At 35.7% G+C, this 18,197-nt stretch overlaps 1 protein-coding gene across 4 annotated transcripts; it reads right to left on the reverse strand.

Annotated features, from left to right (window-relative positions):
* Positions 1–89: 89 nt before the first annotated feature.
* LOC103488578 (endoribonuclease Dicer homolog 3a) lies at positions 90–17,423 on the reverse strand. 4 transcript variants are annotated; one of them, XM_051082077.1, is made up of 26 exons: positions 17,025–17,423; positions 16,747–16,927; positions 16,533–16,646; positions 15,560–15,665; positions 15,343–15,444; positions 14,846–14,910; positions 14,628–14,759; positions 14,393–14,545; positions 13,557–13,686; positions 11,518–11,623; positions 11,247–11,439; positions 11,005–11,165; positions 10,707–10,925; positions 10,019–10,284; positions 8,948–9,219; positions 8,279–8,820; positions 8,085–8,179; positions 6,294–6,520; positions 6,006–6,215; positions 4,901–5,377; positions 3,503–3,775; positions 2,970–3,296; positions 1,717–1,780; positions 1,486–1,557; positions 767–878; positions 90–600 (listed from the first exon to the last, which is right to left on the reverse strand). In XM_051082077.1, the coding sequence occupies exons 1-26, from the start codon at positions 17,144–17,146 to the stop codon at positions 393–395; spliced, it is 4,929 nt and encodes a 1,642-aa protein (XP_050938034.1). In that variant the 5' UTR covers positions 17,147–17,423; the 3' UTR covers positions 90–392. The 4 variants fall into 4 exon arrangements, with proteins under 4 accessions (XP_050938034.1, XP_050938033.1, XP_050938035.1 ...); XM_051082076.1 differs by having other exon boundaries at positions 15,343–15,447; XM_051082078.1 differs by having other exon boundaries at positions 15,343–15,412; positions 15,531–15,665.
* Between the last annotated feature and the right edge of the window lie 774 nt (positions 17,424–18,197).

Here is an 18,197-nt window from a genome sequence, read left to right on the forward strand (position 1 = left end):
CTTAATTCTGTTATTTTCCTCTTTCCTAAAGAGAACTTTTATCCTATATTGACATTAAAATTTCAACACAAATTGAAACCAACCACACATTAAAAAGGACTTTGTGCAATTTAACCTATTAGCAGTAAGCGGTCCATTCACTTACTCGGTATAGCTTGATTGCAAAACCTCTTAATAGAGTTTTACATCTCTTTGATATGATTTCCTATTTTGACTTGGGTAATTGAGTACTCTAACATTGACACTTTTTACATTATTAAATAAAAATATCAGATGTTAAAATCTCCTCTCCACCCTAACGTTGCTGATTTTCAAAGTATCAAACATGGGAGAAGGCCACCAGACCTAAAGATAGAAAAGGGGAAAAGACGCATAATCACCAATGACAAGGCTCATGAGTCGTTAATAATGACTCGTCCTTGTTGTTGAAGTTCCTGAAGCATGACAAGAGACGCCGAGTCAAACGAGCTCTTCTTATCAGCTCGAGCTTCACCTTCACATTCAACATAGCCAGCATTTGGTATTTGCAAAGTAATATTTGACAAAAAACTGTTAAACCCTTTTCTTTTCTCTAAGCCTTCGCCAAATTCGATTTGGACCCTGTACCAAGGAAAAATTAGGCAAATCAAGAGAAATATTTCAGAGTCAACACGGTGGTGCTATTAATTTTTCAGGGATAAATCTCGAGGGTTGGGACGTGGAGGCAAATACAAAAATATTAATATCCAATCAGAATAGAGAAGATGCTAACTAACAATTGACTAACCTTGATTTATTTTCTACCGTATTGAAAGTTGGCATTGGCCACTGCAGTTTCTTGCATAGTTCAAACAGAGTACTCCGTGGTCCTCCTTTCTTTAAGTTGATCGGTCCAATAACTGCAACATAGGCAAAAAAATATTGACGAGAAGGAGCTTGAATTCAGACTACAACTCGATCTGTGAAGCTAGAAATGAAGGATATAACTCCTTTATTGCCATAAACTCGAGTCTTGATTTGAGAATGTTGCTTAGAGCATACTCTGGTATTTGGGTGCAAGCCATAAAAAACAGTAACGCTCTAGCAATTAACATGTCAACATATATACAGCATTTGTATAATAGAAAACAATTATTTTCCTTGCAAATGCAAAGAAGTTGAAATCATCAAATCATGAATCTCCCAAGCCTCCCAAGTTTTCAAGATAATCTAGTTAAACAAGGTTTCATATTGGTGATCTTCAACTTTTGGATGAGTTATAAAATACTCTAAATCATTTAAATATCTCATCTTCTACCAACGAGAACAGATTAAATGAGAACGGAAGCAAGTTGAAATCATCAAATCATGAATCTCCCAAGCCTCCCAAGTTTTCAAGATAATCTAGTTAAACAAGGTTTCATATTGGTGATCTTCAACTTTTGGATGAGTTATAAAATACTCTAAATCATTTAAATATCTTATTTTCTACCAACGAGAACAGATTAAATGAGAACGGAAGCGAACCAGGGGTCTCCACGTTGGGATCACAGGCTTCTGTAGAACAGTTGACAGATGAAGGAAGAACCATAGCAGCCTCTGTACACACACACACACACAAAAAAAAAAAAAAAAAAAAAAAAAAAAAAAAAAAAAAGAGAGATTAGGAACCACCTCCACCATCATTTTTATCTTATGAAAGAAAAACTTAAGTTCTTGGCAAGATGCTCAACTGGCTCTCACAAAAATGGTACTCACCATCGTGACTAGGATTTTGTTTTCTCTTCTTAGAGGCAGAACGAGAGTAAGAAATTCCTCTAGTCTGTTATCAGATAAGTCCAAAAATGAGTACCATAACAAATAAAAAGTAAAAGGTGCCATACAGTATGGAAAACAAAGATTAAATTCCATGTCTAATAAAGGATTGCAAAACAGGCAAATAAGCTAAGCTGCCCCCTAAAAGAGCCAAAGGATTAAGAGAGAAGAAAGAAAAAAAAACATTTCATTTTCGTCTTTGTAAGAAATAAGAAATTGAATCTCGTCGAACAAAAAAAGAGGGTCAAAACTTTTTATTAAGTTCTCTTTATGCCACCTGGATGGAAACTGTAGGTACTTATCCAAACCTTTGAACACTATTGTTCCTCTCCTCACAAATATCCCACAGCATAGCACATACCCTAGCAAACCACACACACACAAAAACAACAACATTTCTCACTAAAAAGCATTTCTCCAATCATCAAACAAATATTCCTCTCGCCAACTATCTGAAAATCAAACTCCCACAGGAAGCAAATCTACACAGACCTCGCAACTGACAACCCAAACGAAGGTGATTCATGTCATATTAAAGTCACAGTTGGTGAAACCAAGAATCACAAGCATGAAAAAGTCCAACAACTCACTAGTCAGAAAATTAGTTCAGGCCCTTCTTACATCCAAAACTAATTGGAACAGAAAATGTAAGTTTGAAGATTGCTCTGAAACTGATTGTAACAGAGAATGCAAGTTCAAAGGTTGCTTTAAAATATAAACTGTGATCCTAAAAGTTTTTCATAACAAGCAAGCATTGTCAAACAAAATAAAGCAGAAACCTCCAACACCAAAACATCACCGGGGGCGACACTTAAAGGCACAAGAAAACACAAAATTCAACTTCCCTCCAGATAGAATATGGTTTATTTCACTTCAAGGACCCCCAAAACTTATCCAAACGTGATAACTTTCCTTTGTGAACAGAACATCTTGATTATAACATTCTCTCGGTAGAGAACATAAGTAAAAGAGGACTCAAAGATCCTGAGCATAAATGATATATAACCCTGTGCAATCCACTAGGCACACTTACCTAAAAGTTAACCAAACAAACCTAAAAAATCCTTAAAAATCAATGCAAGACTTGCGGCCCACATTGCACTACTAATCTAATTTTAAATAACGATGTTTGGATTCTTTTTTTAAGAAAAGAAGAGACAATAAAATTCTGGCTATTGAAGCAGGCAACATTTTACCTCAAGTTGAACTAACAAGCGATGAGCAGCTTCCCCTCTGGAAGCTTTTCTAGTTCGTTCATATCCTTCACCTATCAATAGGGCATCTTGCAACTGTAATCTAAGTTCTGCATGAAAAGTTTCCCCCTTCCTAGTACATTTATCTTTGATGAAATACCCAAGAGAATCACATAATTCAATTAGTTCTCGCAGCGGTGGAAGCTCAAGTTTATCAGGGGTCACAAATGGAGTCAGAAGTGGCTTATATATTTTCCACACTTCGTCTAGATTAAGCTTTGTGTCAATCAGTATGGCACCTGCAATACTTTCCACCATATCACCAAGAACCTGCAGTAAAAAAAATGAGGGAAGAGAGCCAACTTACCAAGAGGTCAGGGGAAGGTAGACTTGTCATATAAAGAACAGAGTGCCAACGGATTTGTTATTTGTAAATGATACATTATACTTATTATCCAAAACTCCACGTCAAGAAATATGGAATGACAACTAGTTTAATAATTGCAATACATATCATAAATTTGAATGACAAGTACCTTGGGGCCTTTATTACCATGCAGTGGCTTTCCAGTATCATGAGACTCGGACAAATACTTCACATATTCAGTAATTTGACTCATCAGAAGCCCAGAACAATGTTGAAGATGATGCTGAAGATTCCGCCTCACAGCCACTTGAGCAAAATTTTCATTATTAACAGAAGCAGAGCGCAAATCAGTCAACTCCCCTGGGTCAATATCTAAGTACTTCTGATAATAATGCCATGTAATGAGCAAGTCTAACACTGAGTCACCAAGAAACTCTAGTCTCTGAGGAAAAGAAGAAAGAAAGATAAATCAGGTGGAATTCTCACATTACCATAGCATCATTCTTTTTACATGTAATGACTTCTGATCTTTGATTTACTGGAGGAACATATAACATAAAGGAGAAAGAAAGCTTTAATTCAACTATGCAATTGGCTAAAATAGCAACAACTTCACTTTATGCTTCCTAATCAAGAATTCAATTTATATCTTTGAACTAAGTCCATACCCATTACTGGAATTAGGCCACTTTCTCTAGACACAAGCACCAAGAAGGAAATGGGCAGAATGAACATATTGGTGATAGGGCTGGAGAAAGTTAGGAGTCCTAGAAGTGTGGATCAGTAATTCAAGAGCATGATTCCAAGTAGAAGGTCTTGCTTCCTTCAAACTTGGTGATGGTAATCAAATATGTTTATGAAAATGACTCATGGAATGAGTGTTCAGCCCTCAGTATGTCTTAGTATGATCTTGATATTATGTTTGTCTCGTGATTTATTTTGAATATTTTGTTTCCTTGTACTTGGAGCATTAGTCCCTTTTCATTAAATCAATGAAAAGTTGTATTTCCTTTTAAAAAAACACGTTGGTGATAGGGTCTCGAGGAGGGCACCCAACTTGATGGGGCCATTTTCTTGAGGGCAGGGGAGGACCTTAATCATATTGTTTGAGCTCGTAATTATGCTTTTGCATTTTGGAGCCAGTTATTTAGGAGTTTGATTTTGGTTTAGGATAGAGGCTACAAAGTGATGACCAAGGGGTTCTGCTCTATCCTCCTTTTTCGTGAGTGATTTTTTTGACAGCCTGGGTTATTGGGATCTTGGGGCAAAAACAAAAACTTTAGAGGATTGACAGACCTCAGAGTGAGGCATTAGATTCAACATGTCGGTATTAGATTCAACATGTCCCTTTCGGCCCCTGCAACAAAGTTTTGTGTGAATGTCAGTTGGGTTTTATTTTGTTTGATTTGATGCCGTTTTTGCAGGTTGGGTTCTTTTTGTAGGTTTGCATATTTTTCATTTCTCAATGAAAGCTTAGTTGTTCATTAAAAAGGAAAAGGTAAGTTGGGGAGAGAGAGTAACTACAGCCAATTAATTATAAGACAACACAGTGAGTTTCCTTGACTACCTGGTAACAGTAATTAACACCAATTTCTTGATCAGATGTGTGTGTTATAGCCTCCAGCAATAATCCTTTGACAGCAAAATCATATCCAATTTTTGACTCTAAGGTTGCAATCTCAGTATCTCCCAAAGGGCAGGATCTCAGAGATGCAGAAGTAATTGCATCAACAACTAATGCAACATCAAGGTCAACATCAATTCCAAGCCACTTCATCACATGGAGTGCGGCAATGATTCCACCATCAACAAAATAAGCCCCTATGAGAGCTTCAGCACAGTCGGCTATAGTTTTTGAAACCACCCACCTGTGTCCCTTATCACAGCACTTTCCCAAAACAACTTTTGGATCTTCAGTGCAGAACTTGTCATCCAAAGGAACTTCTACTGTATCCACTCCACATTTACAAGGAACAGGACGATTAGTACATTGCCCTGGTGCCACCCACCGACGTGGATCGAATGCAGAATCACGTATGTATCCCTGAAATAAGATTAAGAAACAGATGTAGTTTATATGTATAATGCCGAATCGTGTATGTATCCCTAAAAATAAGATTAAGAAACAGATATAGTTTATATTTTGTGTGCGAGCACATTATCCAACCATAATAAAAAGGGTTCAATAGCCACTCATCCTACAAACAGTTAGAAGTCAGAAATTAAACAAAATTAGGATACAGTACATTCCTCAGAAAGAAGAAGAATTTCGTGATGAAAGAATATGTTGCCAAGTCTCTCAAAACCAAATTAGATGTGATTGGGGTGGTGTTGAGTCCATTGTCTGTGATGGATCTCCGATGTACAACGACGTGGCCAGTGGGATCTAGGTGACGGCAGCGCCGATGGTGGTGTCGAAAGATGAATGGGCAGGGGCGGCAACAATAGCTAGGGTTAGAATTTCATTTTTTTATTTTTAGGGTTTAAATTTCCTACTCTGATACCTTGATATTTTTGGAGAGAGATTGTCTTTTCTCTTATTGTGCAAAATGGTAAAGTGTACAAGATAATCGATTGAAAAACGTGAGTATATATTATATGTAAGCACTAAGAGTGAGCACAGGTAACCAATAGAGAAATTCGAGGACATCTGACTGCAGAAGATCCAATACCTGTAACCCGCACTTTGTTCCCAAAGCATGTAAGGTTGCATTACAGATAACCTGTTGGCGCCTAGACGACAACTGCCCTTCATGTTTTTCAGGGAATTTGAGAAAGAGGTGGCAGCTCACAGCATACTTCAACACTGAATCACCAAGCAATTCCAACCTCTCTAAGGAAAAATTCTCACAACTTCCAAGGGTCGTAAGTGCTTCCAAAATCTAACCAAGATGATAGATTAAGATTAGTCATATAAAAATGTAACTGAAGTCAACTGGACATCAACAAGAAGAACATACCAAAGAGCTTGATATACTGAGACTGTTCGAATGATAATTAATCTCCTTCCTAAGTTGGCTGGCTAACATCAAAGATTCAAAACGGTGCATCAAAGATGGTAGCAAGTATGAAGACTTCAAAACCCCTTTTGGGACATCCATGCTAAGCACAAGTTCAGGAGGCATATGGACATGCATTTGTGGCTTTTTGAATGCAGGGCCAGATGGCAACTTATCACTAGTATTACCTACAAGACAATATTGACCCAACAAAATTCAAAAATATTTCTTACAACTTTCTAAAACCAAAAAAAAAAAAAAACATAAACTTCTAAAAGATTAGATTGTTCAGTATAGTTTATCCAGGGCGAAGATTTTTTGTTTTTCCTAATAAAGAACCAAACAATTTATAAGCCAATAAGAAAGCAATTATAAGTTATACAAAATTAAACCAATAAAGCTTTACTAGAATTACGATCACAAATGAGAGAAACCAAAACGTTGCACCACCTATCAAATTACCTTACCTTAGAATGTCTTAAATCACAATTCACCCAAAATCACCAAGATTTTGATAACTCACACAAATAAGGAACCACCAAACATAACTATCCAACAAAAGCCTCTGAGACCTCTCAATACTGTTAGAGAATACAACATTACAGAATTTTTATACAATGCAAAAAACCCTAGAGCATGAAAGCATTGAATCAATTCCTCCCCAAAGAAGCCATGTCCCACACAAATGGATCAATTACTATTTAATACTCCCTAGTAAGTCTCCGTGATAACCATAATAGTCAGATAGCTTCCACCATTAATGCGGAGCCTCTTGATATTAAATAAAAACTGTGAAGACCTTTCAAGGGGAAGAACTAACTGAAGTTGTAGATGGGTTTATTGACTTCAAGTGGGACCTCAATGATTTGATCCAACAGATGTTGGTTATTGATTCAAGGGGTCTGTAATATGATCATTGCAATGGATCTGTGTTCTTCAGCCTTCCAACTCATCTGTCAGAGAATGGGGGCATTTTCTTTTAAATTTTTTCAAAGAATAAACTAATGGATGGGGAAATGGCTCTTTCTTATTCTTTATATGAATTAGAAAGTGAAGTACCCAAAAACCACAAGGCGTTTCTCTATTTCATACAAAACCTGACTTTAGCTTTTGCTGTATGCACAATCAGCAAAAAAATCTATCGAATTCCAAGGTACCAAAAAAATCGAAGAAAAGTAATCAGTCTATCTGAGAAAAATCTGGAAGTCTGTATCTACAATCCAATTAGAAGGTTTAAGAATTGATTGAAGATGAATACCAAAGTTTTAGAAAAGTACTTTAGGATAGAGAAGTTTAGTAATATGGAGGAGGAAAAGGCAAATAGTCCAGAAACATGTTGGGGCTAAACATAGGACCCTCACCAAGGGCATTTAAATCAAAACGGTGCATTTTTTATTGTAAGACGGGAAAAAGTGAGGACCTTTTTTAAGTTCACAAGAGAAATTTTCAAATAAACACTTGATAATATAGCTAGAGTAAATTAAATGACAATCAAGTTCAAAAATTTGTCTCATTTCATTACCTCAATGAAAAGCTTTGTTTCCTTTTCAAAAAAAAAAACAAAAGGTTTAAATATTGTATTAAGTGTTCTTTTCACAAGCCCTTGTCCAAATTATAATATAAGAAACATACTGATAAACTAAAAAAGTTATTGCCTTGAACTTGCAAAGCAGCATTCTAGAACTTGATGGAGAGTATAGAGAACTAAATATAATCTTTAAGGATAGATCTCAACAACTCAAACTCACAAACCTTCATCCTTAAAGTTGACAAGTAGATTGTGAGGATTATGACTTTGCTTTAAACGCAATAGGGGTTGTTTTGGAAAACTCAACGAAATCCCGTACCTGGAGACTTAGTTTAATCATTAGCAGCTCAAAATAAAAGCAATGACACTGAGGAAATGCAAGCAAGATACAATATAATAGAATCAGGAAGTTGCACACCTTTTGTTGAAGTAGTCCGCAAAGGTAATGTAGTCAGGTGGTCCTTTGTCACTATTCCCATCAAAAGGGCTCTCAGCAGATGTATTACTCACAACTTCAACAATTGAGTAGATTCTTCCAGTATGAATAGCCAAAACTACCCTGTCCTTTAAAGAATGAACATCTAGAACACAGTTTGCAAAGTGAATTACATTTGCAGCGTTGCTTCCAGTTTCAGCAGAGTTATTTCTAGAAGGCCATGAATCTGATATGGCACCAGCACCACAATTTCTTTCAGCATCCAAAGATGAATTTTTCTTCAAAAACTCAACCACAGAAACACAGGAATCGATTGCTCTCCAATGTATTTTCCATAAATCATGAGTTGAATCATCCGGTAAATCCACTGGTAGAAGCAGATACATGTTTGATGAAATCCAAAGAGAATTTGTATCTTTCTGAAGTAAAAAATCCCTCTTTTTTCCTGTTGTTTTTGACCCAATAAACAGTCTCCCAAACAGTGCATTGAAGAAAAGCTCCTGAAAGCACTTTGCTTTCGTTATCTGCTTTTTTGAAAGGTGACGATATCTCATTAGAGTCAATTCTCAGTTGCTTACCAAAACCAAACCATTTAGAAGCAATTACCTGACGATGAAGAACAATGAAAACGATGAAAATTAACATATTTACCTGTTCAGCATCCAAATGAACCTCCCCGCCAAAGGACACAGAAGCTTTAACCATCTTTGAGAGTAAATAAAGTTCAAGTTCAAAATTGCTCACATCATCATCAAGTTTTGATTCTATCAGAAGCACAAATCCAGAATAAATCTCATATATAACACTACAGGAGAAGTCAAATTTATAAGCCTGAAAAGTGGCCCCTTCATCTTGTTCTCCCCAAGTCCCAGATAAAGCTCTGATCGCAGTTCTTCCATGCAGTTCCTTTCTTTTTGTTGATCCTTCAAGACCCAAAAAAGTGCCATCAAATTATAAGTTAAAAGCGTTAAAAGGAAATTGGAAAAAGGGCGTCCAGTCAATGACCAAGTAGAAGAAACTATACAGAAATATCCCTTCAACACCTGGCCAGTTACCAGTCAAATTCACAGAAAATACCAGGCAACAGGAACGTATACAAGTTTGATTCTTTCTCTTTTGTGAAAGATAAGAACTTTCATCAACAAAAAGAGAGATATATGAGGGTTGCATAAAGTTGAATCACACAAAAACCAAAGAAATAAAATAGGAATATAGGTAAATAGACAATTCAAGAGGTCTATAACGATGAATATAAATACAAACGAGCTGATTAATCGTTTGGGCATCATAGCTACAATGGACACAGTTGAGTGTCATTTTTTACATATCTTTAAAGAAAAAAATGGTCATAGGATAAAGAAACTTTTTATAGCACATATTTGTATCACTATATTTGGATGTTCCCAATGGAGAGACGACACTTTTTAAGGTTTCAAACAAATGACTTTTCTAACAAGAAACCACTTTTACCCGGAGTAGAAAATGTTGTACAGATTTTATTTATATACAATTTGAATAATTTAATTACTATACTTTTTTAATAGGGAACAAATTTCATTAATATACTAACTCCCAGGCCATTGATAGCCTCAAATATCTGAACAAGTAACGTCCATCCAGTATAATCAATATCTTTTGGCCATCCTTTTATGTCATTTTTTGAGTGTACTGTACGTTGAATGATCATCAATAAAGTAGATATATAGCCTCGGGGATATGTACCTGCTCTAGACATGGATGCATTGCTTTTCAGACCCATGTCAGATTCTGATATCTCTTCAACAGAGGGGAGAAGATGGTCATTAAGTGCACCCATTTTATGTAGCTTCTTACAAGCCTCCAGGCATACAAGCTGCTTGGACAAATTAGAATTCCTAGTTGAAGGACCAACTATGGTTTGAAAAGCTGCTGTAGGAGGTAAAGTTAGCTGACACTCGTAGGATCCTTCACCATATGAGAGTTGAAAGATTGGTTTTGGACTGAAATATCTATAATTCACAGCAGCAAATCAAAATGTGATCCCTTTGAATTGGCAACTACCAAAGAAGTTAGAGAAAATCCATACTAACTGCATTCAGTATAATTTAAAGACAGATAAGAGCTCTAATCCTAGTCCGGCTCATATCTGATAGAAAATGGAGAGGCACTAATAAGCATGATTGACATACTTCTTATAGATTCCGGTTCCTTATAGATTCCAGTTTATTTCAGTAGGAACAAGCTTTTAATAGGTTTAATTCATGAGACAAAAAAGTACAAACAATGGAATATCTCAATAATTTATCAAATAAAATAATTTTGATTTTAGACCAACATCCTCATGGTGTAATACTTAGAATTTAGAACTTAAAAGCATGTCAATGTCTTGAGTTTTGGTAGAAAACAATTCAAAAGAAAAGATAATCCGTACTTATCACCAGGGAGCTTTTTACAGTATTGATATATGAGACCAACACTAGAATCTGCAGTAACCGATGCCCCAGTTGCCTCCACAATGTAACAATCTGTCTCCACAAGTGAGAAAGGTTTCAAAACGCATGCATCAGAGTCTCTACTCATAGCTGCATCAGTCATTGATCGGTCACTTCTTATGACATCAAATAGCAAGGCTCTTTGCTTCAGATTTCCCCTGTAAGCGTTACATTACAGTATTTAGGATATCAAAACAGGAGGACAGGGAGGGGAAAAACCCCCAAATAAGGCCTGACCTCTCCAGCAACAAAATATATTGGGAGTTGTTCTGTCGAGCACGACCTCGAGATTGTACATAACTGCGAACAGTCTTAGGAAGGTCAAACCGTACAACAAATGAGCAATTTGGTACATGAAGTCCCTCCTCAACTACATCAGTGGAAAATAATAGATTGAGCTGCAAACATTGAAAGGTTTTAGCCATAAACAACTGAAGTTACTTAAACCAAAATGGAATCTGAATGATGTAAATGAACACCTTGCCATGACAAAACAACTCCAGTGTCTCCTTCTGGACTTTCGGTGCAAGTGCACCAACTGATGCATTACAGCCCGTCACATATGAAACCGTAAAATGCGATAAATTTTCTACCTTTTTCACGATTCTTTTGATAACATTAGCAGCAATTATTCTTTCAACAAATATGAGACAGAGCAACTGCCTAGATACTCTGATACAAAAACATGAGGCAATTAAGCAATGGATATTAGAGCCGCAATTTATATTTAACAAATAGATTTGTATTTACCCAAATGATTCAAAGAGTTGGAGAAGTTCAAACAATTTGGGAGAAATGTAGCCCAAGTCTACAGCTTTCCATAAGTCAAAACCCAAATTTGGTATATTTTCATTGCCTGAAACCGGAAGGAAAATTGATAAGCAGCAATCACCAAAAAAGAAATGCATCTTTTAGTGGTAGAACAATTGATTAAAAGAGTAAACCATAAAAGAAAACCAAACTATGAGAAAAATGGTCCCACTTCAGCAGCAATTGTACTATCTCTTAAGCAATGTTACCACCGAGAAAGCACAAATACATTATGAGTTCACATAACAAAAACAGAAAAGCAAATCCCACACACAAAGTTCCAATCTTACTACTTCGATGGGCTCTCTCTCACTCACATATCTCCCTCGTCCTTTCATTCCTCGCCTCTACTCTCTTAGCAAATTTTTCTCTGCTTCTCCAATCTTTTAGCCTTGATGTTTGAGTTTTTTTCATGGTGAAGTCACAATTGTCTTGGCTATTGTCTTGTTAGGCAACAAGGAAACTTTTAAAGATTGATTTTGTTGACAGGTCCAAAGGAGATAGAGTAAGATGCTTAAGCTTGTCATAAGCAACTTCCTCTTTTACCATGGTGTAGGTTTTACAGCTGTTGGAAGTTTCTGATTGTTGGAAATTGAAACAACAAACTTGAGACTGGAACATTAGAAGATACATCTTTCATAGAGAGTTGAATAATTTGATTAGCCACACCACCTTCCTAAGCTCCATTATTGCGGCCTGCAGGCAATGGTGAAGATAGAATCAGATGGAAGATCAATCCTTCAGGATCCTTTTCGTCTAAGTCTACCTATTTAAAGGCAACCAACAGGATCACAAAGTTGGATATTCCTCTAGTGAATTTAATCCAGAACTTCAAAATCCTTAAAAAGATTAAGCTTTTCCTTTGATCATTGGCTTGTAGAAGCTAAAACACCCAAGAAAACTTCGAAAGAAGTTTCACAACTGGATGATTTCTCCCTCAATATGCTTTTTGTTTAAAAGAAGAGGACAACATTGATCACTTGTTTTCACATTGTTTGTTTGTGACTCAAGGGGTCGCTTGCTATCTTTAAGAAGTTTGGGGCGGATTATTGCCTTCCTGAGAAGAAGATGAGTAGCTTTTGGAGGTGCTTGGTGGTAGAATGTTTCCTGGAAGGGTGGATTATCGTAGACTGATCCTTTTGTAGTCATATTTTTGTACCTTTTTTAAGAACCCCTCTCTTCACAGTGTCATGAAGATAAAGACAGACTTATGTTAATTCCCTCATGGGTTGTGAGGTGAGTAATCTTGCTTCCTCTTACCTGGGGATCCCTTTCAGTAGTAACTCGAAGAGTGTGTAGACAGGCATCTAGTGGTGCATTATTTGCATTGACCCAAAGATTTTATCCATATTCTATCCCAAAGATTTATCCATATTATATGCAGAAGTTAGTTTGCTCGATCTCTATGGTGTTCTTTCTAGAGTCATTTGGGGTTTGTTTGGCGAGGAGTGAAAATTGTTGTTCCGTGGGGAGGAAGTTCTTTTGAAACCCTTTCAATGTAAGAGCAAAGTCCTTTGCATGTTTACTTTTCCATTCTTTTGTTTTTATTTTTATTTTTTTGGTTGTTTTGTGGAAATATTTAAATGGATTAGTTTCTAGAGGGATTGAGAGTTCATGGAAGTGGTGTGAGATATTGTTAGATTTAACTCCTCTTTGCAGGCATCAGTTTCTAAAGAGTTTTGTAATTATCAGCTGAGTTTTATTCGTTTGGATTGGAGTTCGTTTCTCTATAGTGCAGCAGATACCTTCAATGAAGTTGGCTTCCAATATGCTGCCCTAGCTTTCGTACGTATTTGCATTGTGCTCGATAAGAGCTTTGTTCATCAAAAAAAAAAAAAATTCAAACTTTGTTCCTTATCAAGCAACACTGTATGCAATTTATTGTAACAGAACGAAATTGAATTGTAATGGAGGACAAAACAAGCAAATAGTTTGACAATGCATGTAACATATGTTGAATGAAGCATGTACTTGCGTACCAAGTGAAAGTGATTCCCCAATTACTAGTAATGCTTCCTCAAGAAAATGTTTATATTGCAAAAAACTTTCTCTATAAACATCAGATTCCTCATTCGGAACACTGATATTCTCAAATAAAACTTTAATCGCCTGCAAAAGTTGCAGAGAGGATACACAAATCAGCCTAAAAAAGTTAGAATACCCAAATAAGACTAACAGAATCTTCTAGAAAATAAAAATAAAAAATAAGACTGAAACAATGCACCATATGCAGATGATAATCCAAGGACATTAAGGAGGGGTGCACCAGGCCTGGGCGGTAGTGGGGCCCCCAGCAGCAAGAAGCTGGAGTGGACCCTTCACTTAAAAAAATTAATTTATCATAATGTGAGACAATGACCCATGTATCAGACGTTAACTGTAAATATTATAGCAAAGAAATTCAGAAAAGTTTGAGTACTGTTGTATACCCAAAGACAATTTCTCAAGAAGAAAGAAAGGATGAGAAAAAAGAATTGGCAATGAAACTTAGAATCGATTAGTATGCTTGCAATGAATACGCCCAGTTGTCAATGGGAGATTTTTAGGCTTGATCGAAATAAGAACTCTCATCTTTGGTGCGTCAGAAAATTGTATATTTTATGCATATTAACTGACATAATCAGAAATGGCTAAAGGTTCTAATTTAATTATAACTGATTCAACACGGCTATGCATTTCAGTTTATGACTTTGTATTTATGGTAATTTGATTGTAATGGACATATTTGTATACCTTATTTCAAGGCACGCTAGTTTTTTTCTGAAACTAAAATCTAATAAATATAAAGTAAACCACATCAAAACTACAATCATACCTCATAAGCACACATAATACCAAGTTCATCAAGGCAATAAGTGATCTTTAAATGATCACTAGACAGTCGTTTTTTCAGTGCCTTAAGCTTACTGTCTACATCTTTATAGTGACCTTGCATTGCCTCTTGTGAGTTTGACAATGATGCATCAAACTGTTCCAAAAGTAAAGATAAATCACTAATAAATACATAGGAAAAATCGTTTAAATTAAGATAATTGCACACATAGGATCACCTTGAACCACAGAGCTTCTATCTTTGCCCTCAACTCCGTAGTTTGAGGCTTAGCTGGTTCATAAAATATGCAAATTTCCTTTGCGGAAGGAACATATATTTCCACTTCTTTCTTATCTTCAATAGCATAAACCTACATCAGCAGAAAAGCCAAAGTTACTATAGTATAAAATCATGATTTCTATACTGAGGTTATTGATTGAATCACTTTTGAAATACCTGAGAATCTAAGATACTTTCGAGGTCTGCTATTTGGCATTCACAATCGAAGGAAGAGGAAACACCTAATGTAGGTTAATAAATGTTTAGCAAAATAGTCCTACTCATAGATAATTGGAGGATAACTTATCATTATATCTTATTCATGGATTTCATGCACTTGTCTGCTTATTTTTTCATTTAAACTCTTCTTTTGTGGTCTTCTTTTATCCTTTGATGCCTGTGGGCTGACATCAAAGATGGCAGCGGTTTGGAGCTCAAACAATAGCTTGTTTCTGCTGCCTCTAATGTTATTACACTTTCTTACTTACATTTATGCCCTGTGGACTTATGGTCATAAACTTTCATCTCTCTTAATGAAACTGGTGATTCTTATTAAACAAAGAAAGACATACACTTCACATCACTGTGTAGTATGACACATGCAGAACTTACAATACTGTTGATACGCACTGTGATATATTTACCAAAGATATATGACAACCCTGAGACCATACCTTTTCTAATAACAGGTGAGGCAGTCATTCCAAAAATCTTTGGTTTGTTGTCAGATTTGTGATAAAATTCCTTCACCAAAAGAAGGTTAGAAAAATATTCTTCTTCTAGCAAAAATAACAAAAACGTGACAAAATACAGGCACAACACATAATACAGGGAAAAATAGATTCCCAGCAGAGATATTAACCTTCATGATTTTCGTATAAGGGTGATTACCAGTAGCACGATGGCATTCATCAATGATCATCAAGCATACGGTTCCCAGTCTAAAATATGCCTTCCTCAGTGCATCAAGAAGAATTTGGGGGGTCATAACGAGTACCTATACAGCAATTATATATGAAATGGCACAAAAAAAATACCCCGAATCAAAAATCAAGAAGCGAAAGTAAGCCTGGAGATATTTGCAAGTTAAATAATTTGAAATTTTAGTCAGACTTAAAATTAGTTGATTCAATAGGTAGTGTACTTAAAAAATAGGGTTTAAAGTTGAAACCAAAAAAAAAAAAAAACAACAACAACAACAAAATAAGAAGAAAAAGAAGTTGGTGCAATAATGTTTTTCCCTTTTTGTTGTTATTATCAATGATGCTTATCAATAACCATTGTGAATGAAACGTATTCTTTTAATTTTAGTGGCAATAGCAACTAGATGGTCTCTACCTTTCTGACCTAATCTAATCATAAGCAGCAGAATTATAATAGAACGTCACCTTTAACTGGTATAGATTGAAAGCAAGGCCATACTATGAAAATATGTTCTAAATTTATAGCATACCGCTGGTCCAGTGGACGTGATCTAAGTTAATTAACATGACATGTCCTTGTATTTGCATTCTGCGATGTCCGTATCTTTTCAAATGACTGCCATGCTTCAGATTTTATCAGGTAATGTTGCTTTAAAACCCAATCAAGGAGGCAAAGGATAACAATGGGAACAAGTACACAATTACCATGAATAATTCCAAAAACAAATTGAGTGTCGCAGTCCTTAAGGTTTACTCGAGATTCAAATTTTCTTAATAATATTACATTACAAATGAATAAGGACTATACCCGAGGAAAGGCTTGTGGGACATTAACGTTTAACCGAAAAAAACAGGGGAGTGAAAAAGATTGCAATAGTAACACGTCGGAGCAAAAATCAAAATTAACCAACGTCAAAGATAAGAATAAATGTATAACATACATCGCGTTCGCTTGTTTCTTTTTCCCAGCAGTTCATATTCCAATCATCAACCCCCATGGCCCCATAATACTCCGCCACTTCAAAATCAGTGTGATCCTTAATAACGTTAAATTGCTGCAATTCAAAATACCAAATTTTCAAAATACAAATAAAGCGTCGGCAAATTGCAGTTACATTCCTTAGTAAGGAAAAACTAATAGCCTAGAGTGCGTACCTGGTGAACCAAATGCACAGTGGGAGCCAAGAAAATTATTAACTTCTTATCACCGCTGGACTTCATGGCTTTTCCAATTTCTTTTATAAGCATCACTGCGATCATGGTCTTTCCAGAACCTGTTTCCAACACAGCTATGGTGTTCCTCCTCATCCCAACTTCAAAGACCTCCATTTGATACCTACAGCGCACCAATATTTAAGCCGCAAATCATCTATCAACCGGTGCGTCGGGAAGTAACGAAAAGGATCAAAACAAAAAGGAAAATGCGAAGACACCTTCTAGGAATGAAGCCCTCGGCCATGTTGAAATTGGACTGATCAGAAGCAACGCTGGGCTCCAGGTCACAGAATCTTCTCTTGCGAGCACCATCGCGATTTTCCTGCTCAGGCTCGTGCATGACAAACTTTGCTGGATAAAATAGCAAAAGCCAAGAGGAAAATGATCGGAACCCTAAAAACTGATTATATTGTCCTGGAATCCTCCGTTATCATCTCCCGGCATCCTGCCAATGTAAAGTGAAGTGGCAGAATAGTGGACTGATGCTCCGCTCCGTGGTCGAAGAATGAGTTTGAGTTGGGAGTCAAACCGGCAGAGTGTTCTGTCGTGCGCCGAAAAACGAAGTAAACGCAATGTTTAAAATATCGGTCGGACTTGATGATTTTACGGAAATTAAACATCGATAAAATACTGATCTCGATTTATAAATTTGTAATCATGGTTTAAAAAAAATCTTTTCTTTTCTTTCTTTAAAAAGTAAGAACACAGAATTCAAAATAATAAACATCAAAATGGTTGATAAATATCATTTTTCAAACGAGTCAATGCGTTCAATTTTGTCAAATTTTTATAATTATAACCAAACACAAAAGTATTTAAAATCTCTTATATTGTTTTCATAAATTTCAAATTTGTTAATTAGTTATAGAGAGCACACTTCCATCGATTTTGCTATTTATTTATTTTCCTTTCTAGATTTATTCAACTATTTTTTCATTTCCTCTTCTATATTTTATTTTTTATATTTTCTAAACGATTTATTCTTCTATTTAAATTTTCTATTTCATTTTTACTAATTTTTTTTAAAAATTCTTTCGACTTAAATAATTGTTTATCATTATCAACACGGTCGTTTAGTAGATCGTTTAAATTTGAAACATTTTTTCCATCAATTAAAATTATCTAAACGATATCATGTTTGACATTATATAAAATTATTTATATATTAGTGATATTTTTGTTATAGAAACTCAATATGGTCGAAATATTAAATATACGTGCGTAGAATCTCGTGCACTAAAAAAATACGAGCTTAACGAATTCCTGGGATCTTTCTTAAGACAATTTTACTACTCCAATTACCAATGTTCAAGTTTAACGAGTAATTATCTCTGATCATATAACATAATAACTGACAACAAAAAATGAACAGAAAATGGATTAAATGGAAT

This window comes from Cucumis melo, chromosome 3 (genome assembly GCF_025177605.1).
Source record: "Cucumis melo cultivar AY chromosome 3, USDA_Cmelo_AY_1.0, whole genome shotgun sequence".
NCBI lineage: Eukaryota > Viridiplantae > Streptophyta > Magnoliopsida > Cucurbitales > Cucurbitaceae > Cucumis > Cucumis melo.